Source organism: Phocoena phocoena, chromosome 14, assembly GCF_963924675.1.
Source record: "Phocoena phocoena chromosome 14, mPhoPho1.1, whole genome shotgun sequence".
In the NCBI taxonomy this organism is placed as follows: Eukaryota; Metazoa; Chordata; class Mammalia; order Artiodactyla; family Phocoenidae; genus Phocoena; species Phocoena phocoena.
In genome coordinates, this window is record NC_089232.1 from 83,680,209 (window position 1) to 83,705,293 (window position 25,085).

General features: G+C 48.2%; 1 protein-coding gene across 2 annotated transcripts in view; it reads right to left on the reverse strand.

Annotated features, from left to right (window-relative positions):
* The window catches only part of ASAP2 (ArfGAP with SH3 domain, ankyrin repeat and PH domain 2), a 154,792-nt gene extending 153,076 nt beyond the window's left edge, over window positions 1-1,716 (reverse strand). For both annotated transcript variants that reach the window (XM_065890711.1, XM_065890710.1), the window contains exon 1: window positions 1,591-1,716. In XM_065890711.1, coding sequence (XP_065746783.1) covers window positions 1,591-1,716 — 126 coding nt within the window. The remainder of the gene's footprint in view (window positions 1-1,590) is intronic.
* Between the last annotated feature and the right edge of the window lie 23,369 nt (window positions 1,717-25,085).

Genomic DNA, 25,085 nt, shown 5'->3' on the forward strand with positions numbered 1-25,085 from the left:
GCTGCAATCATTCCATAAACATTGTTAATGGTGTATTTTCAAAACAGCGTGAAAATTTCTTCTTGCTTTTCAACCAGCACTTCTGAAAAAACTTACTACGCTCATCCCCACCTGCCTCACTTGAAGGCATAATCTTGAAGCCTTGCTAATACAGGTAGAGTTAAGTGATGTGGGATCACAGAGCTCACTACAAAAGGTTTACATTCAGCTCTCCTCTACAAAAAAAAGGGGGGGGGGGTGAGGAAGGAAGGGGGGAAGAAAGCCCTATACTATACTTAAAACACTCAGAATGTTGAATCTGCTACTTTTGACTTAGCCTATTATTGACTGTTTATGTCTACAAAGAAAAAAATTTCCATTAAGGGAAAACATTCTGTATTTTTTTTTCCCCAAGCAATTCCTAACAGCAGCTGCTTTGTTCAAGTCGGCAAAAACCTGAATGCCATCGCTTAATTTAAAGCTCTCTGGTGACCTCTCCTCACTCACTCTAGCCCAGTCATCTCCTTCTAAAATACCTACCATACCCCATTTTAAGAACTTTACTTGACGTTCTGGCCAAGAGGAATTTAATCATCTCTTCGACACTGGCACACGTGTGGCTGGTAAACCAGTTCCCTGTTATGAGCCAAGCACCTGACACAGTGTCTCTGACCCTCATAACCACCCTGGAAAGGATGCATTGCTAGTCTCGTTTGATAGGTAAGGAAAATGAGGGCAGAAAGGTGAGGAGCTGCCCCAAACCACAGTCGGCGGTGGCCCTGGACTCACGAACTCTGCCTGCCCTTCGGTCCCAGGCTGCTCTGACTGTCACCTAAGCTTGCGGGTCCTAAGCGCTCTCTCCGCAGGATGTGCGGGGCTTACTAGTTAGCACTAGACGATGACTTTGCACCTTGACTAAAAGCAGGCCTTTTCCAGGCTGATGGGGGAAGGGAGGCGTCCAGAGCTGCGAGCAGGTAAGACACACGTCCCCGGGGGTCAGCAATGGCCTTTGGATCGGAAGCCTGGCTCGCCCACTCCTCCCCGGGCGCCGCGCGGCACGGCGCGGGTCAGGCCTTCCTGGCTAAGGTGTGCACACCTTTCCTAGGCAGCCGGGGTCCCCTGGACCGACCCAAGAGTCGTGCAGAGCGGGTCCCGGGTACACGGGCACCGCGCCGGGCAAGCTGGGGACAGGGGCACTCCACGCGCTGAGAGGGGGACGCTGGGCGGCCGCGGGCAAGCCGACGACCCCGGCCACAGCAGCCGAGGGGTCCCCGCTCACCGCCGGCCCCGACTCTCGGGCCAAAGTTGGCGGCGCAGGGAGCGGGGGGGACGGCGGGAGTGGGTACCGCCCGGCCCGGGGCCCCGCGAGGGGAGGAGGGGGGGTCTTAAAAAGGCCCAAGGTAGGCAGCCGGCAGCCGTCTCTTCCGAGCCACCTCCACGGAACAAAGGGCTTGTTGCGGGCAGGGTTCGCCCAGCTGCGTCCGGATCCCGAGGAAAAGAAACTTTTCCCGGGATGCGGGAGCCGGGCCCGGGGCGGGGACGGGCTAGCGGGGCGCGGCGCTACCTGCGGCCGGAGCCGCCCGCCCGGCGAGGCCCGCCGGCGCCGCTCACCTCCTCGATGGCCGCCACCGTGTTCCGGCACTGCGCCGTGCGCGTGGTGAAGCTCGAGGCCGTGGGCGCCTTGTAGTCTTCATGGGTCTCGGCCACGAATTCCGACACGGAGATCTGGTCCGGCATCGCCTCAGAGCGCGGGCGGCGGGCCGCGGGGGAGCCGCCGCCTCAGCCGCCGCGAGGGCTCCGACCGGCCGCTCGGACGCCGACGCCGCCGCGCCCGCAGCTCGCCCGGCCGGCGGACAAAGGGAAGCGCCGCGGCGCGGGCCGCCGCCGCGGGAGCCGCACGAGCCGCCGCAGGGCGCGGGTCGGCCGCCCGCGGGGCCCGGCGGCGGGAGCAGGGGCCGCGCGCGCAGCCCCGCGCAGCTCGGGCCCGGCCCGTCCGCCTGCCGCGCCGAGGGCTCCGCAGCCGCCTGTCCTCCCGAGCGAGCCCCGAGGCGGACGCGCACAGCCGGCGGGAACTACCCGCCACCCAGCCGCGGGCCCCGAGCGCCTCCCGCGGAGAGGGGCGGGTCCGGGCCGGGGGCGGTGGCCGGCCGGGCGCGGGGCGGGGCGGCGCGGAGGGCCGGGCCGCCAATCCGCGCGCTCGCCGCCGCCGCAGCCGCCGGGAAGCTGAGCCTGCAGGAAGGAAGGCGGCGCGCGCTCCGGCTCCTCGAGCCGCTCGCCCGCCGCCGCCGCGCGCCGCATTGTCTCGGCGTTCGGGCCCCCGCCGCGCGCCGGGGTTCCAGGGCGCGCCCCGCCGGGCCGGCGGGTCAGACGGGCCCGCGTCCGAGCTTCCCGTCACTCACTCCCACCCCGGGTCCGCGAGCGCGCGCAGGGTGCGCTTGACACCTCCCGAGCCGAGCCACTGCTCCCCCCTCTCGTCCCCGCCCCACCCCCGGTCGTGGAACCCTTCTTGGTATCCCCCATAAACCGCCGGGAATGCCCGTCCGGGCGCGGGAGAAGGTGTGAGGAGCTCGCCCCCTGCAGGACCGTGCGCGCCGCTTGGCAGATGCCTCTCGCACCCCGCCCGGCAGCACCCTCCAGCCAGCTTGGGATTCGGTGACAGCCACGAGAAATGACCATAGAGTGAGTGCTTTTCTGCCATCCAATCCTCACGACCTTGTGAGGCAAGTAAAGAGATGGTTATGTATTTTACATAGAAGGAAGGCAAACGATGCTCCCGAGAGAAACTGAGTGGCCCAGTGGGCTTCATATCCAAGTCGGAGCGCTTCCGAGGGCTTAACAGGACCCCTGGTCAGTGTTCCAGTCGTGTTTCCTATGCATTTTCCCTAAAATCCTCGGTCGTTCTCGGTTGGTTGGAAACAGTTTCAGGGTACTAGGCCAGGATCCACTCTGGGCAGATAAGAATACGCTGAAATGGTACTCCTGTAGGAAGTGGAAGGGACCCAGGGAGTGTGAGAGAACCAGGAGAACGTGCAACAAGAGAGGGCAAAGTTCATATATAACTGGCCCAGTAAAGAGTTTGAGTTAAAACAGATTTTCATTGAACGTCTTAAGGAAACTCTCATAATTATTTTTAAAAATCCAGCTTGCCAGGGGGAAAGAGGGTGAGGGATAAATTGGGAGACTGGGGTTAACATAAACACACTACTCTATAGAAAATAGGTAACCAACAAGGACCTACTGTGGAGCACAGGGAACTCTTCTCCATACTCTGTAATGACCTATGTGGGAAAATATTCTAAAACAGAGTGGATATATGTATAACTGATTCACTTTGCTGTACAGCAGAAACTAACACAACGTTGTAAATCAACTATACTCTAATAAAAATTTTTTTTTTAATCCAGAAGTTCTGAAGACACTGGTCCAATAAAATCACACCCCATAACTCTACACCAGGCATGTGGCATGGTTTCTGTAGCTGCCAGCAATAAACCCAAGAGAAACTTTACAAAAACCTTTTGTGCATCTGAAAAGGAGGAAGTGTGAGAGACGTTGGAAATTCAATATGTGAGACAAAGCAGTCTCCTGACACTGAAGGACAGTGGACCAATCTTTTTTAAGCTCCCTTGTAAGAATTTGCTATATGAGGTGGCAGCATGGGTCAGACATTATGTATGGCCTTTGGTATTTTAGTAACATTGCATATGAAATTTCGCTTTCGGAAATAACTGTATTAGTGGATAGCTTTTATAACTGCACTAGGCAATAAGTTACCGTTGTTAAAACTGTAGCATCTCTGCTTCTATCTTCCCTGTATGTTTTTTCACCCTTTCGGTGTCTTTGGTGGTTTCTTCTATTTGCAGCTTTCTACAATTCAAGTCCTATAGATAATACTTATATTAATGCACCCTTTCCTACACCAGGCAGATTCTGTTCCCTCCTAGGTAGTTTTCTAGCTACGGTTTTGTTGTTCTTCTTATCCTGGGTAAGTTTTCAAGTCTTCATTTTTAGAGGACTAGTATCTATCAGGCTATGGATTTAAGAATTTAAGAAGAGAAAGTAGTGTTTTTCCTTGACATCTAGTACAGCATTAACCAGACTGATCCAGACTTCTTCTACAAGGACCAAGTGAAGCTTCATGTTCTTTATTCTCTTTATGTGCAGTTACTGTCTTTTTTTTTTGTAGTTTAATAGTATTTTTACAGAAACCTTTGGTAGCCACAAAAATAAAATTGCAAAGCTGCATTGCGTTATACAAGTAGATGCAAAGGTTAGTGGAAAGCAAGTCATCACCAAGTCCACTGCAAAGAGAACATCTGTGATAGAACACCAAAACAATTTATTCATCCAGCCATCACTGAGAATCTCAAAAAACCTTGCATAGCACAAAAGCCTGTGATTAAAGCAAGATCAGAATAAAACGTAGCTAATGGGTCTCTGAGATTAATATAATGAGAATGAGTAGTTTCCAACAAATAATAATAAAACAAAAGTTGAATGTGGATCAAGAAAACATTATAAACACACACTTTTGGTTTTTTTGGATTCATGAAGAAAAGAAGAACATGATGGGAAAACCATTATAGGTCTATATACCCCTTTACCTAGAACTTTAAAATCTAAATAGCTCTGAAAAATATAAAGTTAAAAAAAAAAACTATTTTCATGGTAAAATGATCTGAAATGAATTGACATGTGACTATTTACAGTCTTGCTTATCCCACTTCATATGAATATTTATGTTTTAGTGCAAACTATAAATGTGCTTGCTTATGGAGTATTGCCCCTGACCCCACTGGGGGTGACTCAAAATATCTAGTGTATGTGCTGTATTAACTCTCTAGAATCTGAAAAATTCTAAATTCTATACACATCTGGCCTCAGGGGTTTCAGATAAGAGGTTGTAGACTTGTATTATTTTAAAAAAAGAAAAGAAACATCGTGTTGCAGACTTTTCGTTTCTAGGAAAGAGGAAAGAAATCCTCTTCTCAAAAATGGGGTTTTCAGCAGCCCATTGAGACTGGCCAACAGCCCATTTTCCAAAGGAATTTTCTGCCCCCAGTAGTTCTCAAGAACCTGAGATTTTTCACTCTCAAATCAAGTTTTAAAATATGTTCTTAACTCTGAAATTTGCTTGAGGGTTGGTTGGTTTAACACCAGACTTATCCAGTTCACTTGCTATTAATTTGTAAATGATTACTCTTGGAATGGAGAGATCTGTGTCTTAAAAGAACTATGGTAAAGAGTGTAATTAGATAGAAAAACAACGAGAAGAAACACGCCAGTGATGTGAACATGTAAGCATAATCAGAAGCTTCATTTCCATGCTTAACAAGATTCACCCTCAGACAGTGTTGCTGAAGGGACCAGTTTATCCCCAAAGTGAGAGAAGTTTAAAAACACTTAGCACAGTGATCTCACCTTAGTACTCTAGGGGAAAAAAATTAGCATGCAGAAAGTATTTTACAAATGAAAACTTTGGTTTTGATGTCAGCTTTGCTTCTCTGTGACTTTGAATAAGTTAATTAACCTCCCTGGACTCAGCTCATCTGTAAAATGAAAGCAGCTGGACTAGCTAATTTTGAAGACTCCTTCCCTGTGCAGGCATCTCATCGTTCCATGATCCACGTTTTATGTTTGTTTGGTCACAAGAGGGAATTGCTACAAGGGCCCTATTCCTACTGAGAAAATCTAATCATTGGTCCTAGACACTTGAGAGTAAGCACGTTTTATTTTTTTTGAATTTATTTATCTTTTTAATTAATTTATTTATTTTTGGCTGCGTTGGGTCTTCATTGCTGCGCATGGGCTTTCTCTAGTTGCCACGAGCCAGGGCTACTCTTCGTTGCGGTGCACGGGCTTCTCATTGCCGTGGCTTCTCTTGTTGCGGAGCATGGGCTCTAGGCACGCGGGCTTCAGTAGTCGTGGCTCATGGGCTCAGTAGTTGTAGCTTGCGGGCTCTAGAGCGCAGGCTCAGTAGTTGTGGTGCACGGGCTCAGTTGCTCCGTGGCATGTGGGATCTTCCCGGACCAGGGCTCGAACCCGTGTCCCCTGCATTGGCAGGCGGATTCTCTTAACCACTGTGCCATCAGAGAAGCCCGAGAATAGGAATGTTTTAGATGACACTGAAGGCTAATTTCCGAAAATGTTATCATTTTGTTAAGCTGGTAGATTTAGATGACAAACTGATTTATTCATAGCTAACTTCATAGTAAGATATGAATAGTTGAGGTCTGTTCATTCTGTTTGTTTGTTTGAACAAAGCTCTTTCTATCGGAGATATTCTGATTACTGAACTGCAAAAGTCAGTTCTAGATGAACGAGGTATAATCTACCGCACTGGAGGCAGCTCACGCTGACTCCAGAGAGCTGACTGCTAAATTTCCAGAGTTTTGCAAACTGTAGATTGTATCTGTACGGCAGAAATACCACTATAATGGTGTGCTGCTACACATCTTTTCCTAACTCTACATTCTGGCAGCTTGAAATCGTCCACAGTGGGAGTATTTACACCAGCGCAACTGGCAAATGTAAAAAATCAAGACTTTATTTATTGTTTTGTTGATTGTCTAAGCTTAATAAAGGGATCAAGAAAATGTTAAAATTGCAGATTTCAAAGCTCAGAAATAGGGGGTTCTAAGTCAGAACATACTGTACGGCACAGGGAAAAAACAAACAAACAAAAAAAGGAATAGGGGCTTCTGCAGAGAGGGATGAGCACAATTGTCACTCCCTTTATTTACACCTTTCAGTGGCATCACCTTGCCCAAAAAAAAAAAAAAAAAATGGAGATTAAACTTAGAAGTGTGTCATGTCTGTAGCCTTTACATTGTGAGTAATGAAAATATTGGAGGTAGTATTCTTCCAGTATTTGCAAACTGTCATATGATTCAGCAAAGAGGGCACTCATGTCATTGACAGATGAGTGAAATTACTGCAGGCATCTTCACGGCTTCACTTTTGTCTTACTCATTAACATAAAAATGTTAACCAGCATTCATGTTGGAACTACACTCATTTGTCAATGACATGAGGAACTTCTCTGCCGAACTGGATGATAATCAAGCACTTATTTGTAGTCTTACTTTGTCAAGTCATGGTTGAATTGCAAACACTGATTGGCTATGAATACAAGAGTTGGGCAAAAATCAACAGAAGTGTTCTGTGAAAATCAATGAGCTCTATGGAATTTATAATAAACAGTATTGTATAATTTGTTATTACTTACAAATTGGGTGCTATACATCCTTTATAGGATTAAATGAAAATAAACTTACGTATGTATGTACACAGACATTTTTTGCAGAGCAGGTTGTTAAACATTTACCAGCCCACTGCTGAGTATAATTGTATCTTCCCTGCCAAGAGGCAGAACATTAGACCTTCCCACTCTGAGTCATGCTGATGGGATAAAGCCCGCATAGGACAAAACCTCCGTAAACTGGACTGTACATGCAAAGGCAACTTGCGTTAATAAAAATTCTTAGAGTAATTAAGAAAATGCCATTTGTTGTTTTCAAGTACTTAGAACAACACAAACCAGGGCCAACAGAGGGTGTGGACTGTTTTAATGAAAAAGCAAAAAAAAGTTTAATTAGCACTCTATGCAAATAAATTTTGCTAAAGTTTTTAAAGAGTGCTTGCAATAATTTATTTTCTTGAGTCAAATCACTCTCTTCCCCTCCATTTAGATGGATTCTTAGGTTTTGTAGGACACCCTCTTAGGTGGCCCAGCAGGCCACTTGTGCATGGTCCCTGCACTGAAGACCTCCAGTGGTTCCTTATTGGCCACAGGATTAAGTTTAAATTCACAATGTGTCCCAGGCTTCTTTCTAACTCCCTTAACTGTTACCTTCTCCCAGCCAGGTTGGCAAACCATAGCCCAGGGACCAAAGATGGCCTGCAGGGTGATTTTGTAGTGCCCCTGAGGAGAGAATGGTTTTGACATTTTTTAATGGTTGAAAAACATCAGGAGAAGAACAGTATTTTGTGACACATGAAAATGATATGAAACTCAAATCTGAGTGTTCATAAAGTTTTATTGGCACCCAGCCACACCTGTGCGTTTACATATTATCCGCAGTGGTGGTGGAGTTGAGTAGTTGCAACCCACATACCTAAAATGTTTAAGTGCTATCTGGCCCTTCACAGAGAAAGTTTGCTTACTGTGCTCTAACCTCACCAAGCTTCTCATTTTTCCCAGCTCACAGAGCCCTTTTGTGCTGGGCATTAACACAGTTCTCTGCCTTTAATCTGCTTCCTAGGGGTCAAGTCCTCACTCAGTACCGAAGGCCTCTCAAGCTTTCCCACTGCTCCAGCCTCATCCCCAGGCACCCACCGCCCAGCAACCCTAACCACGCCAGGCCACGCCTAACTCTCGCTCTTCTCTTAACCCTAAGTATTTCCTCCTCCGCGAGCCCCTTGGCCTGGAGCACGCATCGTCTTGCCCATCTGACAGACTTCTGGCCATCTTTCAGGGTCAAAACCAGACCTCTCCTCCATGAAGTCCCTTCTGAATAATCTAGGCAGAGTCAGCCGTCTCCGCCTCTCTGCTTCCACAGTGCTTTAGACATATGTCCAGGGCTTTTGCTAGGAAACGAAGTGCCCGTTTCCACATCCTAACACGCTGGAAAAGGTCTCCTGCCTTTCCTCCATCCTGTGCTCCGCACCACCCTCTCTCTTCTCATTGGGGTGTGGAGCAATCACGTTAGCCAAACAATGAGTCAGGCAAGATGGGAGCTCTCGTTTCGCTGAACTGATAAGCCTTACCTTCACTCTGGAAAGAAAATGCTTCAGCTCTCCCAAAGCACTGGATGCTTCCGTTACAGAAAGTTTCACATTATATCCTGACCAGAGCATTTCTTTTCTCATCTCACCGACATCATAGACTAGGCTTCTGGGGGAGAGGGGTCCGTGTTTTATTTATCTTTGCACCTCCAGCTCCAAAACACAGGGCACACACACAGTAGGTGCCCAATAAATGTGGATTGAATTGCTTGGAGGTGCTTCTCTTCCAACACACAAAATGAGAGAAGACATATCAATTCAATATAAGGAAAATCCGTAGGTTTGAGAGATGCAGGGGTGGCACACTCGGCTTTTCCTTCTCTGTCGGCTGGAGTAAAGATGTGCTTGTAGAGGGAAGTCAAGCCTTGGGGATGGGGGGCGGGTTGCTTGATGACCTGACCTCTTCAGGGATTGAAACGTTCAGCCCTCCTCCCTTGATATCAGTACTGGAAGCCTTACTGCGTGGCTGGTTTCCACCTGCTGGTGGAGTGACTTCGCCCCATGTGAACTGAGGCGCTCTGTCCCCTCAATCCTTGCTACTCAAACTGTGGTCCCTAGACCAGCAGCATCAGCATCACTGTTGCTGGGAGCATGGTAGAAGTGCGGAGTCCTAGACCTACTGAGTCAGAGTCTGACCTTTCACAAGACCTCCAGGTAATTTGTTTGCACTTTAAAATTTGAGAAGCAGTTTTCTAGCGTACGTGAAGGATACATACACCACAAGCAGGAGCTTAGCTTTCCCATCCTGTCAGAAGCCCAAAATATGTCAACTATACTGTACTAGTGGGACTTGATAAAACCTAAAGGGTTAAGGTTCTTTCTAATGCTGAGATTCGTGAAGGTTCCTTTCGGTTCTGAAGTGCCATGCTACCATCCATTCTGTCTAGTTGCTGCTGTACTCCATGGCTCAGTAGTTCAACCGTCATTTACTAACTACCTACTGTATGTCAACCACTGTCCCCCAAACTAGGATGTAGCTGTGAACAAGCCAGAAAAGGTCACTGCTGTTATCAAACTTAGATTCTAGCAGGGAAAGGCAGATAGTAAGTAAATACGTAAATAAATTAATTTCATGTGAATCCCATCGACAGGCATGGAACAGGTGATGTAGTAAAGAGTGTCTGGGGTGGGTGAGGAGTAGAAGCATTAGGGCAATCAGGAAAGACTTCCTGGAGAAAGTAACATGTGAGCTGAGTCCAGGATGAAAAGAGGGAGCAGGTGAGCATATTACAAAAGCACAGTGGGTGCAAAGTCCCAAAGCAGGAACTGGGTAGACATTTAGAGAAAAAAGTTCACAGCAGCTGGGATGTTGCGAGGGAAACATCAACATCAAAAAAAAAAAAAAAAAAAAAAGATGAAGTAAGGTGATGATGAAGGTGAATGGGGACAGATCACATAGAGCCTCAGAATCTTCGTGATTTTCCTGCACAAGAAGGATGGGCAGAGTTTGCTTTATACTTAAAAATGAAAAAGATCACTGGCTGCTTTTGGAAAAATGATTGTAGGCAAGGGTAGAGGCAAAGCAGTTGGCTAAAACACTATTTAGCAATGGATAAATTGGACTTCATCAAAATTAAAAACAGTGAAAAAAAAATCCACAGGTTGTGCGAAAGTATTTGCAAGTAAGATATCTGGTAAGGGACTTGTATCTAGAATATAGAACATAAAACTCTTAAAACTCAATAATGAAATGACAGCCCAATGAAAAAAATGAGCAAAGGGTCTGAATAGACATTTCTCCAAGAAAGATCTACAAATGGCCAAGAAGCACATGAAAAGATGCTCCACATTATACTTATCAGAGAAAGGCAAATCAAAACCACATCGTGATACTACTTCAAACCCACTAGGATAGCGATAATAAAAAAGATAATAACAAGTGATCTGAAGATATGGAGAAGCTAGAACTCTCATACACTGCTGGTGGGAATGTAAAATGGTGCAGCCACTAAGGAAAACAGTCTGGCAGTTCCTCAAAAGTTTAGACATAGAGTTACAAAATGACTCAGCAATTCCACATCTAGGTATATACCCGAGAGAAATGAGGGCACGTGTTCACACAAAAACTTGTTCACAAATGTTTATTGCCGCATTATTCATAATAACCAGAAAGTAGAAGCAACTCAAATGTCCAACAACTGATGAATGGGTAAACAAAATGTGGTAAATTCATATAACGTGTACTAGTTTGCTAGGGCTGTTGTAGCAAAGAACCACAAACTGCGTGGCTTAAACAGAAACCTATCATCTCATACTTCTGGAGGCTAGAAATCCAAGATCAAAGTTGTGGCAAAGTTGATACCTTCTGAGGTCTGGGAGGGAGAATCTATCCCATCCCTCTCTCGCAGCTTCTGGTGGATTGCTGTCAGTCTTCAGTGTTCCCTGGGGTGTAGAAACAGGACTCTCATCTCTCCCTTCATGTTCACATGGTATTCATCCTGTGTACATATCTCTGTGTTCAAATGTCCCCTTTTTATACGGACATTGATCATACTGGAGGAGGGACCCACCTAGTCCATAGGGCCTCATCTTAACTAATTATATCTGCTATGATTCTATTGATATTTCCAAATAAAGTCACATTTTGAGGTATTAGGGGTTAGGATTTCATCGTAGGAATTTGGGGGGAACACAAATCCCTAAAATAGTGGAATAGTCTTCAGCCATAAAAAGGAATGGAAGTAGACTGACACAGTCTATTACATGGGTGAGGCTTGCAAACATTATGCTACGTGAAAGATGCCAGACACAGAAGGCCACATGTTGTATGATTCCACTTATATGAAAAATCCAGGATATAGAAATCTGTAAAGACAGAAAATAGATCACTGGTTGCTTGGGGGCAGTGGAGGGGCTGGGGGAACAGGAGGGTGATAGTTAAAGGGTACATATTTCTTTTTTGGATGATGGGAAAGTTCTAAAATTGTGGTGATGGTTGTAGAACTCTGTGAATATGCTAAACGTCATTGAATTGTACACCTAAAATGATTGAATTGTATGGTATGTGAATTATATGTCAGTAAAGCTGTTACCAAAACAAAACACAAATTAGTGTCATAAAAAGTGTTAAAGACAAAAAAAAAAAGTGTGACTTCTAGGGTTCATGTCCAAAATTCAAATCCTCCAGCCTTCCGTAACCTTGAGCAAATTGCTCTGGGAGCCTTACGTTCTCCACTGGAAAGATGGGGATATGTGAAAGGAGTCACTACTACTCGTCTAGCAGGACTGTTCAAGAATTAGAGATTATCTAGGTAAAAACACCTGGCGCACGGTAGTTGCTCCCTAAAAGCTATTATTAGTGATACATTTCACCCTTGAAAACATAGTGTGATTCCGTCACAGATAAATCTTTCTTTGGGTCATTTATTTGTCTAAATTGTCAAACAAGGCCTTTTTAATGCCCCTTCAGGAAGCAAACTCCCAAAATGGAACTACGACTTGGGAGAAAAACATATTCCTTCACACTATTCATGCCACAGGAGGACCCAATTCTGTGCTGCTTTTCTGCCTCTGACACCTCTGCCTGACTTTTGTTTTTATTCCTTGAGCTGATAATTGAAGCTGTCAGAGAAGGCTTACACTGCTCAGTGTTTCAGTGACACATTCCAGCTGGGACTAAAGAGCACGTTGCTGAGTTGAAGAGAGAGAGTGAAGCTTCCTCAGGAAGGAGCTCACCCTCGAGGCAGTGGGGGATTTGAGCATCCGGGCTGCTGGCTTATTAATTCTGTGTCCAGGAGGGTTTCCTAGCGCATCCGTTTGAAGGGACGGACCCGAGTCAGCGTGAGTCTGAAGAGCAGAATGAATACAGAAAGACTTGAGAATAAGTCTCTGAAATGCCACCAGTCTTAAGCATTTCCTGAGGCTTTACAGAGAAAATCAGAATCAAATCTTGCTCTGGCCGTGAGTCAGATGTCTCCATCACAATGCCCGGAGCCCTAAGGTCAAAAAATATAAAAGATGCCACTCAAAGGCATTAAGCGGCACTCATGGATGGTGTACCGTGTCCCAGGCCCTGTCTGTGCTGGACCCTGGGAATACAGAGATGATGGTGAAATGGTGTCTGCAGAGGCATCTGGTTTCATGCGCAGAAGCAAACCAACGCCCTTCATAGAGGCATTCTTCAGTCAGTGGAAGAGGAGCTCAAGGTCACACCAGAGTATCTCTGACTTGGTGCCACGCGATCTGGGTGTCAAGTCCCAGGGAAACCTCCCTGATAATTACATTTTCTCCCAACTTTCTAGACAGTCAATTTATTCCATCCTGTCACTATGTTCCAAACATGTCCTATCTAAACAATCCTACGGTTATGATTCATAATCCCAGCAGATGCAGCCTTATTTAGAACATCTCATTCAGAGATGACATTCTCATAAACTTTGAGGAAATGGAGAATGGCTGACAAAATCCCCTACCTCTGCACCCTGTCCTGGTGCTGCTTCCTTCCCCCAGAGCATTCCTGCCTATTGTCCCCATGTCACCCTGTGGCCACCCGGGTCAGCGTGGTCTCCTCCTCGTGGTGGTCACTGCTTACCTGTCAGGGGTGCAGGGGGAATGACCATGGGCTGGCCTGCCCCCCTACCAGTGCCCCGTGACTCAAAAGCACTGCTGTTGTTTGCCTCATCACAAGAATTTCCAGGGACCCTTTAAAAAAATCCAGATTCCAAAATAATAATAATAAATAAAAATAAAAAGGAGAACATTCTCCAAAAAAAAAATTCTAGATTCCAGAAGGCCCTACTCTAGACCCACTGAATCAGTCTTCAGGAGAGAGGCCTGGAAATTTAGATTTTTAATACGCGCTCTGGGAGATTTTAGATAAAGCAAGTTTGGGAAGCTTTATGTAGCATTTTAGAGGAGAAACCCCGAACAAAGACTTTTGGATTTCTTTTCAAACGCATGCATGTGTCAGGGCAAATCCTAGAGGGGGGGTTTTAAGTCAGCAAAGCCCCCTTCACAGACCATTAATTTCAGCCCTCTGGACAACGCCTGACACGATTCTGATCTGAGAGCAAAACCGTTCCCACGGGATCTGAAAATGCGCGATATACATTCTGAAAGGGCTTACTTAGCTGGCACTCAGGGAGGGCTTGGTTTGCCTGTAGGATTTGGAGCTGTGAATATTTCCTGCCTCTAAGCAGAAGCAATAACCCTTAGTCATGTAAGAGGCCTAGCCATGGCTTTAAACAGAGACTTCATTTTCTCAGCTCTGTGGAATTCCCATTGTCTGCTAGGCTGTGTGTATGACTCTCTTTGGAAAGGGGTTGTGAGTTGTTTTCTAAGGCCTTTTAACCTGACCAGGAGGCAGTGTTGAACGAACTGCTCAGGGCAGCCCTGGTCAGACATCAGATGAGCTACGGCCAGTGCCTCTGGGTCTGGAGTCAAGGACCTTTCCTCCAAGGGTTCCTTTCTCTGTTGTTGTTTTTAAACGAGGGCTACACCCTGGCAACGTGTTCACCAGCGTCCTTTCCTTCCTCCCCTGGACGCTCCCCCCTCTGTTCGAGGTTCGCAGCCAAAGCTGACCTCACCGACTCTGCATCGCGTTTTGGTGAGGCCCTCTTGCAGATGCCAAGAAGTGGGCTGTGCTGTTTGCTTAGGCCCTGCTCAGATTTTCCATCAGGCTCTGAGCACAGCAGCTCTCTGGGCCTGGACTTCCAAGCTCCACCAGTGTCCTGTCCTGAACTGGGTAGAGCCCCGAACTCTAGGGCTGGTCAGAAGGCCACACAGGGCCAGACCTCTGGAAACGGGGTCAGGCACACTGGCTCAGTTGGAGTCATTACACCGGAGACAGGACCCAGCAGAGGAATGACTGAGGGGTTTGACGGGAGCAAAGGCAGCTGATCAATGCCTCCTTTGTGCCCCGCTCCATAAAATGACACCGCAATCCAGCCCGGAGCTCTTAGAAGCAAAGAGCACATCTTATAGCCCTTGAATCGGATAGAACGGTGGGCATGCTGAACAGGATAGGACTGACTCAGATGGGCTGAGTAGGGCCTCAGAGCCCACCTGGCTTGCAGGCTGAACAAGTGGTCCTTACACTTCTTGAGTGTAAGAGTCCCTCACAGAAAGACACCTCACTTCCTTGCTCAGAAAGGCTAATCCGAAGCCATAGAAAAGATGGTTTTCTTTGATCAAGGCCCCAGGGAACAACAACCCAAATAAAAGGATAATTCACTTCATGGTTCTATTCATCTAATTTGCTCTTCTTTTTTTTTTTTTTTTTTAGAAGATGTTGTGGGTAGGAGTTTATTAATTTATTTTTGCTGTGTTGGGTCTTTGTTTCTGTGCGAGGGCTTTCTCTTGTTGTGGCAAGCAGGGGCCGCTCTTCACCGTGGTGCGCGGGCCTCTCACTATCACGGCCTCTCGTTGCGGAGCACAGGCTCCGGATGCGCAGGCTCAGCGGCCATGGCTCATGGGCCCAGTTGCTCTGCGGCATGTGGGATCCTCCCAGACCAGGGCTCGAACCCGTGTCCCCTGCATTAGCAGGCAGATTCTCAACCACTGCGCCACCAGGGAAGCCCCTAATTTGCTCTTCTTTTTCATCTAGCTGTCGAAACAGAAACTGCGTCACCATCCTAAATTCTGCCCCTGCCTCATCTCACACGTCCAGTCAGTCACCAGATCCTGATGACTCCACCTGTTTGATACACACATAGTTGTCCCCTTCCCCTCAATTCACTCCTCATCCCTCATTCATTCAGGTCCTTAGCTCTTTTGTGCATGAAGAATGGACTTTATAACAAATCCTCCCATTTCCAGTCCAGACACCTCACCAACCCCTCCTATTTGCATGGGTACCAGGATTATCTTTCCAAAAACGACCTTTTAAAAACGCAAATCCAGGACTTCCCTGGTGACACAGTGGTTAGGAACCTAATCTAATTTCTCATCAAACCTCACATATATCCAGAGATGCAATCACACTTGACTCATTCTTTCATTTCGAGTTCCTGTTGTGTATCAGATCCTGTGCTGGGCTCTGATAATCCAGTGGTGAGAGTGAGGTACCCACAGTCCCTGATCCCCTAGAGCAGACAATCAAAGGCGGAGGACAGACTTTGAACAAGAAAGTCCAATCAAGTTCAATGGGTGCTTTGCTAGAGCAGAGCAGACGGACATCACCTGGCCTAGGATGTGGGGCAGGCCCCTGATCCAAAGGAATGAGTAAGAAACAATGGATGTAAGTCGGAAGTTGGTGGTGAGAGCCAGTGTGTACAAAGAGTCACAGGTGAGAGCTCTGGGTGTTTTCAAGCAGCTGAAGGGAAGAGTGGCCTACGAGAGCTGAGAGGGAAAGCTGGAGAGGCCAGCGGGCTTCTTGGTCATGGAAGAGCTCAGAAGATTCCATGGTAAGGACTTTGTGACTTTACCTAGGGGAATGGAAAGCCCCAGAACCATTTTAAGCAGACTTTCTTTTTGAAAGGTCTCTCTGGCTGAGTTTGGGGAATGGGTCCAACCATCGATAGCGCCCCGAAGTGCTGTGCATTTCTGCACGGTTGCATCTTAGCGTGAGCCTTTCCATTTCTCTAGGATGCCCGTTGGCTCTTGTCTACTCAGTGAGTTCTATCTTTCAAACTCAGCTCAGGGGACTTCCCTGGCAGTCCAGTGGTTAGGATTCTGCACTTCCAATGCAGGGGGCCCGGGTTTGATCCCTGGTTGGGGAACTAAGATCCCACATGCCGTGTAGTGCAGCCAAATAATAATAAATTTAAAAACTCAACTCAAAATCCTTAAAATTCACAGGCCAGCCTTCACCCTCTCCCCAGGCGGAGTTGGGCGTATCTCCATCTTTGCTCCCAAGGTGTGTTGTTCATTATTCTATTATAGTATTTTTCACATCATATGTCAGTCCCCATCACTAGGCTGTGTGTTTCTAAAGGGAATCCAGGCTGTTTTCCTGTTTTCCTTTCAGCTTTACATCCCTAAGGCCTAGCACGTAGTAGTTGCTTTAAACATGTTCTTTGAATATTCTTTGAATGGGTGAATTTACACCAGGGGCAAAAAGTACAGAAAAGTTGAGATTCAAGACTTCCATGACTCCCTCCATATTACCTCCTTCTCTCCCCACTGGAGGTCCCATTTGTCCCAAATCCAGAAATCTCACAGGGTTTGCCCTTCCCTGGATGTTTCTCTCTCTTCCATGCAGTGCATTTCAGCAAACAGGCTCCTGAAGGAAAGGAGAGCTCTGCAGTTTCCTCACAGCCTTCTGCGATGTGGGAACCCTTGACTTTGTACCTAAGTTTGGGCAAAGGCCTGGTCAGGAAGTCAAACTTAAAATTGGCTTCATTGAAGGGGCCCAGGGCAGGTTGTGCAATCCATAACTCAGGGGAGCCCCTTCCTGGCAGTCACCACCATGCTGCATATTTATTAGGCTATTTGAGGGGTGGGGGCAGGGGGGCAGTAGTGTCTTCAGAAGGGGTACCTTTTCCAACCACACAATGGCTCTGTGTGGGCTTCATAAACTAGGAGTAGGGCTTTGGTGAAGAGGCTAGAAACTTGGTTTGGTTGATTATTTGTTTATTATTTGTAAGTAGCTTCTAGCAGTCTGTAGTCAGGATTGATTGATGTAAGAAGAAGGTTTGCTCTTTTGGAAAGGGTTTTAACATGAGTCGGGCAGAGGTGTTTGATTCGCAGCACCTGCCTCGCAGCGGGGCATGGGGCTCTGGAGTCTTGCAAGCAGTAAACGCCTTTGCTGAGGTTACGAGTGAAACCTCACTGGTGAAAACTGAGATACAGTCACTAATTCAATTCTTTTTTCATTCACTCAACATAATTACGGAGCATCTTTGTGGGGCCTGGCCCTTTGCCATTTACTTTACACATGTTATGTCCTCACCAAGCCCTTGTCATACAGGTATCGCCATTCCCCTTGCCCAGCTTATACTCTAAACAGGAAAGGTCATGAGAATTCCCTGGCGGTCCAGTGGTTGGGACTCCGCACTTTCACTGCCAAGGGCCCAGGTTTGATCCCTGGTCAGGGAACTAAGATCCCACAAGCTGCGCAGTGAGGCCAAAAAAAAAAAAGAAAAAAAGAAAAAAAAATGGGAAAGGTCATGACATGTACTTAGATAGAGCCACACTTTTAGGACACTATGGAACTGGGATTCCAGCCTGGGCCCTCTCCCTCCAGGGACTTAATCTCTCCCAGGGGAGACAGAACATATAGAGAAATACCCATGATCTGCGAGAGAATGTAACACTTGGTCTCCAAAGGGGTGCCTACGATGTTTCCAGGAGGTTAGAGGTGGGAGAGACCCTTTTTGGTCACCAAGATGTGAGATGGCTTTCTGGAGGAGGTGGCATTGGAAATAGACTCGGTAGGATTTGGATATGCAGAAAGGGGATGAGACCCCTTCTCTCTACCATCCTGAGTTGACGGTCCTAAAAGCTGCTCTGGAGCTTTAAGCCTTAAAAGGATGCAAACATCAGGTGGTGGTAAAAATGAAGGGATGAGCCCAAGATTTAATTATCGAGCATCTCTCTTGGTACAGTCCCATGAGGAAGCGCACAAAATGTCATGGCCCCGGGACTTCCCTGGTGGTCCAGTGGGTAAGACTCCATGCTCCCAGTGCAGGGGGTCCGGGTTTGATCCCTGGCCAGGGAACTAGATCCCGCATGCATGCCACAACTAAGAGTCTGCATGCCACAAGGAAGATCCCGTGTGCTGCAACTAAGACCTGTCACAGCCAAAATAAATAAATAAAAATAAATAAAATTAATATTTTTTTAAAAGTCATGGTCCCTGGGGCTTCCCTGGTGGCACAGTGGTTAAGAATCCGCCTGCCAATGAAGGGGACACGGGTTCGAGCCCTGGTCTGGGAAGATCCCACATGCCATGGAGCAACTAAGCCCGTGCGCCACAACTACTGAGCTTGTGCTCTAGAGCCCGTGAGCCACAACTACTGAGCCTGCGTGCTGCAACTAACGAAGCCCGCGCATCTAGAGCCCGTGCTCCACAACAAGAGAAGCCACTGCAATGAGAAGTCTGAGCACCGCAACAAAGAGTAGCCCCTGCTTGCTGCAACTAGAGAAAGCCCGCACGCAGCAATGAAGACCCAACGGCAGCCAAATAAATAAATAAATAAAATAAGTTAAAAAAAATTTTTTTAAAGTCATGGTCCCTGCCCCAGTGGCCAGCAATTTAAGAGGGAGACAAATGGCCACAGACCATACAAGCATGCTCAGGGGAGGGGGGGCATCGGATTAGCAGAGGAACACGCAGGAGCCGAAGTGACGTTTGATTTTATCTTCAGAGGCAATAAAATGTGAAGCGCATTCTTTGGTAGCAACCGGAAAGACAGATCGCTGGCTTTTCGTAATTCTTCGGAGTTTTATGGCATGTCAGTTATCACAGCAGTGTTTGCAGCAGAGACCTTGCGTTGGGGCCGGGGAGTGGGCAAGATGAACTGTGGTTGGAGCATTAGAGCTTGTGACACAGCGCTTGGCGGTCAAGCTGTTCTACCTCTTCCAAAAAGTGTTCAGTTAAAAAGCCCGCCTGGCATATACTCCAGGGCTCTCGTGGGAAGCGATCGCTCACCTTTAGGCATCTGTTTGACATGAAACCAATTATGGAAATGTTTCTAATGCGGAGACGATATTGTTATGAGCGCTATTTTACTGTCCAGTGTGTTTATGTGCCTGAGGTTCGTTCCCTGCGATTCACATTTATTATGCTTCCAAAAATGCTTCTCACAGAGGATCCCTTTAAGTTTTGTTTCATAGCCATCTAGCGAGTCGGGTTTAACATGTGAGTCATATGGATCGTGATGGTATCCCTTCCTGGTAAATAACCTCATACAAGTGATAGATCTTCTAAAAAGTAATAACTTCATACTCATTAGGATGTTGGATGTGTGTTCCTTTTTTATTTAGTGAGTCTACAATCTGTGAGGCAGGGTTTTTATTCCTGTGTGAGAGATGAGGAAATTGGCTCAGTGAAATAAAGTTATTTCCAACGTCCCCAACTAGCGAGGGGCACAGCGGGGACGATGAACTTGGGTTTGCCCAGCTCCAACACACATGCTCTCCTAGGACAGTGGGTGCCTTTTTGTGAACAGTCTTCTCTGTCAGACTCTGGCCACCCGGGGCCACCATCAACCTTCCACCTTCCACGCCGACTGGTGCTAAAGAAGTTGTCCCTTTACATTTCTAGGAATAGGAGGCATATCGTTAAAACTAAGCCAACTCCAAATCACACCTTTCCTGCCACAAAAGGAAAAAAACAAAACCCCACAAATCAGAAGAGAGAGCAGCCAGCGTCTTTCATTTATCCACAGAAGGAACGTGCCAGGATGTGCCCAGGGAGCTTACCCTGGAGGAAGGCACTTCTGAGTCCTCACCACCTTCTGAGTCACCCACCACGGCCCCCGCCGGGACGGGCATTGGCCCCTGGAGCTGCATCTCCCGGCAAAGGAGCCCATGAGGTTGCGGGCAGGGCAGCGCTGGCAGACATCTTCCTTCCTCTCCTCACCAGTGTCTGGTCCCATGATGCATCTTTGTGGAAGGTTGAAGTTTAGGCAAACAGAGTCTGAATGCCTGGGACCTCCCTGGTGGTCCAGTGGGTGAGACTCCGTGCTCCCAATGCAGGGTGCTTGGGTTCAATCCCTGGTCGGGGAATTAGACCCTGCACTCATGTTGCAACTAAGAAGCCCATGTGCCGCAACTAAGACCCGGTGCAGCCACAATAAATAAAAATAAATATTTCAATAAATAAATATCAAATGTCTGCTTTTCTGAACTGTCTGAAAAGCTGCATGACCTACGGTGGGCCTGGCATGCCTGTTCCGGCCCTTAGATGCCACACCTGTTCCCAGGGGCTGGGCAGAGACGGGACCAGCAGAGAAGCTGCTCTTAGCTGGTGTCAGGGACAGATATTGGACCCCGTTTTGCTTCCCCTGCTGTGAAAGTTTTCGTTTTAACTCTTCTGTGCTGAGCCCAGATTACTTAGCAAGCCACAGACTAGAGAACGTAGCCTCCTGCAGGGCCAGAGGTGGCTCATACACTTGTGGCAGAGCCATCCTGGGCACGCGAGACCTTGGGAAACTCCATGCCGAGGGGCAGGCTGGTCTCAGACAGAGGCAGCATCAGAGCCTGCCAAGGACCTGCTAATAGCTCCATCTATCATCCCAGGAGGCAATATCTGGTGCTATATAATTGACTTCTGTTCGTTGTGACAGATGAAGTTTTGAAATGCCTGAGTCCATGCCTGTCTCTTTCATTAGTGACAGGCTCTGCCTTGGAGGGCACTTCAGTGGGTGAGGGAAAGGTCTGTATTCAAGCTTTCATTCCAGTGCGGGGGTCAGACAGAGACCCGAAGTCATTATTTCCACCATTTAGGCCCCAAATCCCTACTGTCTCTGTCTTTAGAGTTATCTGGGAATATCTGATGATCCCAACATTCTAATCCAAAGAGTTAATGTTACTTATATTTGTACACAGTTTTTTTAATGCTTTTTCACACTTTATCCATTTTCATTCTTTTTTTCTTTCTTTCCCACGCCACAAGGCTTGCAGGATCTTAGTTCCCCGAGCAGGGATTGAACCTGGGCCCACGGCAGTGGAAACGCAGAGTCCTAACCACTGGACCACCAGGGAATTCCCTTATCAATTTTTATAATAACACTAATAACCAAGCTGTATATGGTGTGATACGGTTGACATCATGTCACTTGATCTCCTTGTGTGGCAGGCAAAGTAAGGAGGGTACAATTATCCCCTCTGCAATTCAGAAAGGTTAAGTGAGGGGCTCAGTGTCATGCCATAGAGCAAAGAGAGAGCAGAGCTGGGACTCGAATCCAGGTCTTCCAGGTTTGAGGTGCTGCCCCAAACTTCGCTACTCCTCAGCCTGCAACTTGTGGACACACAGTGGCCTTTCCCACTGCTGTTGAACAAATGTTCAAACTCCACCCGTCTAACTGAACTCACATCTTCTCGCCACCCCCTGAAGCCAGCTTCTGTTCCCAACACCCTGCTGGTCGTGGCATCCCGCTCAGTCCTCCTCAAGCCTGTCTTCTCCTTTTCCTTTTCTCTGCTTCCACGTCCAGTTACTCAGCTCGTCCTCAATGTTCCTTCCCGGTCAGATGGTTTCAAGTCTGTCCCTGCTTTCCCGTCCTCTCGTCCCTGCTCAGGACCCCCCACCCCCACCTCACAACTGGGCACTCGAAGCAGCCCCCGATGGCATCCCCACCCAGTCCAGTCCAGCCAGACACCTGCCCACTCGTACCAACCATTCATCCTTCCATCAGCACCAGTTTGCCACCATTGTGAACCAAGTGTGTTAGGTCAACGAGCACTTACCATTCCCGGTCAAACATCATTTCCTGGATGAAATTAAGAGTGTGTTCCTCGGGGCGGGGATTACGTGTATTTACCAGTGGAGGGGCCAGCACAGGGTACCTGGTAGCACTCAAGTGTTTCTTGAGTGTTAGTGTAAACCAGAGGATGCCCTTGTAGACTCGCAAATCTTCGGAAGCTCCCTCCCAACAAGGCAATGTTCAAGCTGCTTAGTCTGACATTCTACACACCTTATAGGACATATTTGTATTAGGGCTCTTTCTGTTTGAGAGATTAAAAATCCAATTCTAAAGAACTTAAGCCTAAAAAAGAGAATTCATCAGCCTGTACAACGAGAAAGTCTAAAGATCAAGAATGGGCTCGATTAAGCCAGTGGGTTCAGAGGGGCTGTTGCAGCCCAGGGTGCCTGAGACAAGAGCTGGAAGGTAAGCACTGAGGCTGAAGCAGCAGAGATGTTGGGAGGGGTCAGACTACCTGTTTGTGCCCCAGCTGTGCCACTTACGAGCTCTGTGACCTTGGGCAAGTGACTTACTATCTCTGAGCCTTAGTTCTTCATCTGGAAGGCTATGAGAATTAAAGGAATGACTGCATGCAGACCATGCTCATCCCACAGGAAGTGCCATATAAATGAGCTCTGAGTTTCTTACGGTGATTACATCACCTTGCTACCGAACATGATTTGCACCCAGAAAAACAACATTCTAGAAAACAGGGAGCCTCCTTTCAAATGGAAGCCCGGGAACACTCATATCCCTGGGGAAGCCTGCCTTCCCTTTCCCACCCAGGCCAGTCTGTCCTTCATCTGTGGGCCCAGGCCAGGACGAGGCCCTTACGGGGAAGGTCAGCCTGAGAGCTTCAGTGAGTTTGCCCTCATTGGCCTAAATTAGATGCTCTGACGGCTGTTTGGAAAAATGCACTGCATTCTTTATGTATTTTCCCCACCAAAACACGTCCGTTTCATCCTCTTTTAAAGGGCAATCATGAGTCATTCAGCAGGAACAAAGAAGCTTCAGTCTGGAACTTCCACGGGGAAACAGTTTAAACAGGGTGGCTCACATGGATTTTTGAAATCTGAAAACATGTTTTAGAGGTGCCCTAAAGCACCTGCTCGCAGCTGTTCTCACTCGACAGCTGGATTCCAAATGTAAATAATATTTGCAGGAACGCGTAGAATCACTTGCATGCAGAGGTAGATGGCTCTGTGACAGGCGTGCTGGGAAGCAGCTCTAACACACTTCCTGCTGGCTCTGCCTGGTAGAGCCCAGAGTGTGCTCCTAGGTTTCATTGCCATGTTGCATAAGGAGCTTGAGCGTCAGGCCAGCACCATTTCTCTTCTTAGGGGCAACTCTCCAACATTCGAGCCCCATCCCCAGTCTTCAACCTGCAGCAAAGACACCAGAAGGCAAAGGGAGTGAGAGGAGGGGGGAGTGATGTCCCTCAAAACCCCCAGCCTGAGATTCAAACATCTGGTGCCTGGAACCTTCATCCCATGGCACCCAGACCCGGCCTGTCCGGAGGCAGATGCCCCCTCAGCCCCCTGCGTACCTGGACCCACCTGTGCACACCCAGGCACACGTGGGCAGGTAGAGCGTGGCCGTCTCTGATTTAGGCACTTGCCTCTCCTTATCAAGTGACCTGGCAAGTTATTTAGCATCTCTGTTCCTGTTTCATCAGCTGTTTTTGCAGGGGACGGTGACAGTAATTTCACATCCTCGGGTTGTAGCAAGGGTTAGATGATATGCACGTAAAGCGCCCGCCCAGAGCCTGGATCATGCTACGTGCTCGCCCGTGTCGCCCTGTGGTTCAGTCAGCCCACAAGTCCCCACGGCTCTTCTGGGTTATCACATATAACCTCCAAGGAATATCCTCGTTCCCATCCTCACGCCATTCTGACCCATCCTCCACGCGGCTATTAAGAGTCAGCTCCCTAAGTCTCTCACTCTCGAGACCATTCGTGGTTTCCCATGGCTTCGGGGTACACACGCCAGCTCCCCACGTGGCTCACAACACCCTTGATGATCTGTCCTCACTCACTCACTCAACACACACACACCCTAAGCTTAGTATCTCCCAGCCTCCGTGCCAGCCCCAGGCAGCAGGGTAGTGAGCACACAGCCCAGTTTCTGCCCCTGTGGAGCAGGGGAGCCAGGAGGAAAGACCTCGAGGAAGTGACCTCTGAGCTGAAACCTGAGGATGCGCCGCAATTAATGGGCTGGGAGGAGAGGGAGGGCACAGAGCACTGCCAGCAGCGTTGCCCTCTAGGACCTGCTCGAGAGCACCGGGCAGGTGTGCAGACCTGACCCCCTCTCCCACCCTCCCTCGTCCCCTCCACACTCTGTCTGTCCCACGTCCCGAGGCACTGTCTCTCATCCAGCTCCTCTGACCCAGCTCCAGTCTGCCCTCTCTGTCAGAGCCCCATTCCCTTCATCCTTGCCTTCCAGCTGACCCCTTCTGGTCCCTCCAGGCTCTCAGCTGGGCACCCTCGTCCCTTCACCCAGACAGTGGGATGCTGTCCTGACTTGGTGCCCTGCCAGCACCTTGGGCTCTCCTCTGCCTGACTGTTTCCTGCCCTCTATTTTCGCTGCCCACCTGTCTGTCTCCCCAGACGGTGAAGTCCTTGGCGGCAGGGTCTGCCTCAGCGGACGGCCCCAGGGCAGCCAGTGAGAGGCTTATTCTGTGCTGGGTGAGTACTGGCTGAAGAAGCGAATGGCCTGGGTGACTCATGCTTGCTTGATATGGGTCTCCCAAAAACACTCTGCAAGGGCAGTTGAGTTCAGCCTTGGACTCAGCTTCTCGGACTTTTATTAATCTCTCTGGAGCCCACTTGGGGAGTGTGGTTTGTTGGGGGTTGGTGTTAGGGGTGGCCAGCAGTGATATGCAAAATATTTAACTGCTGGTGAGACCCAGGCACTGGTCAATCGGGTTGCCCTGCACGACCACGCCTGACAAAGGCTGTTTTTGATGAAGAATGATGCCAGGTGCCCAGTTGTGGGTGCCTATGAATTGGCAGTTTTAGGAAGATCTTGTGCTTT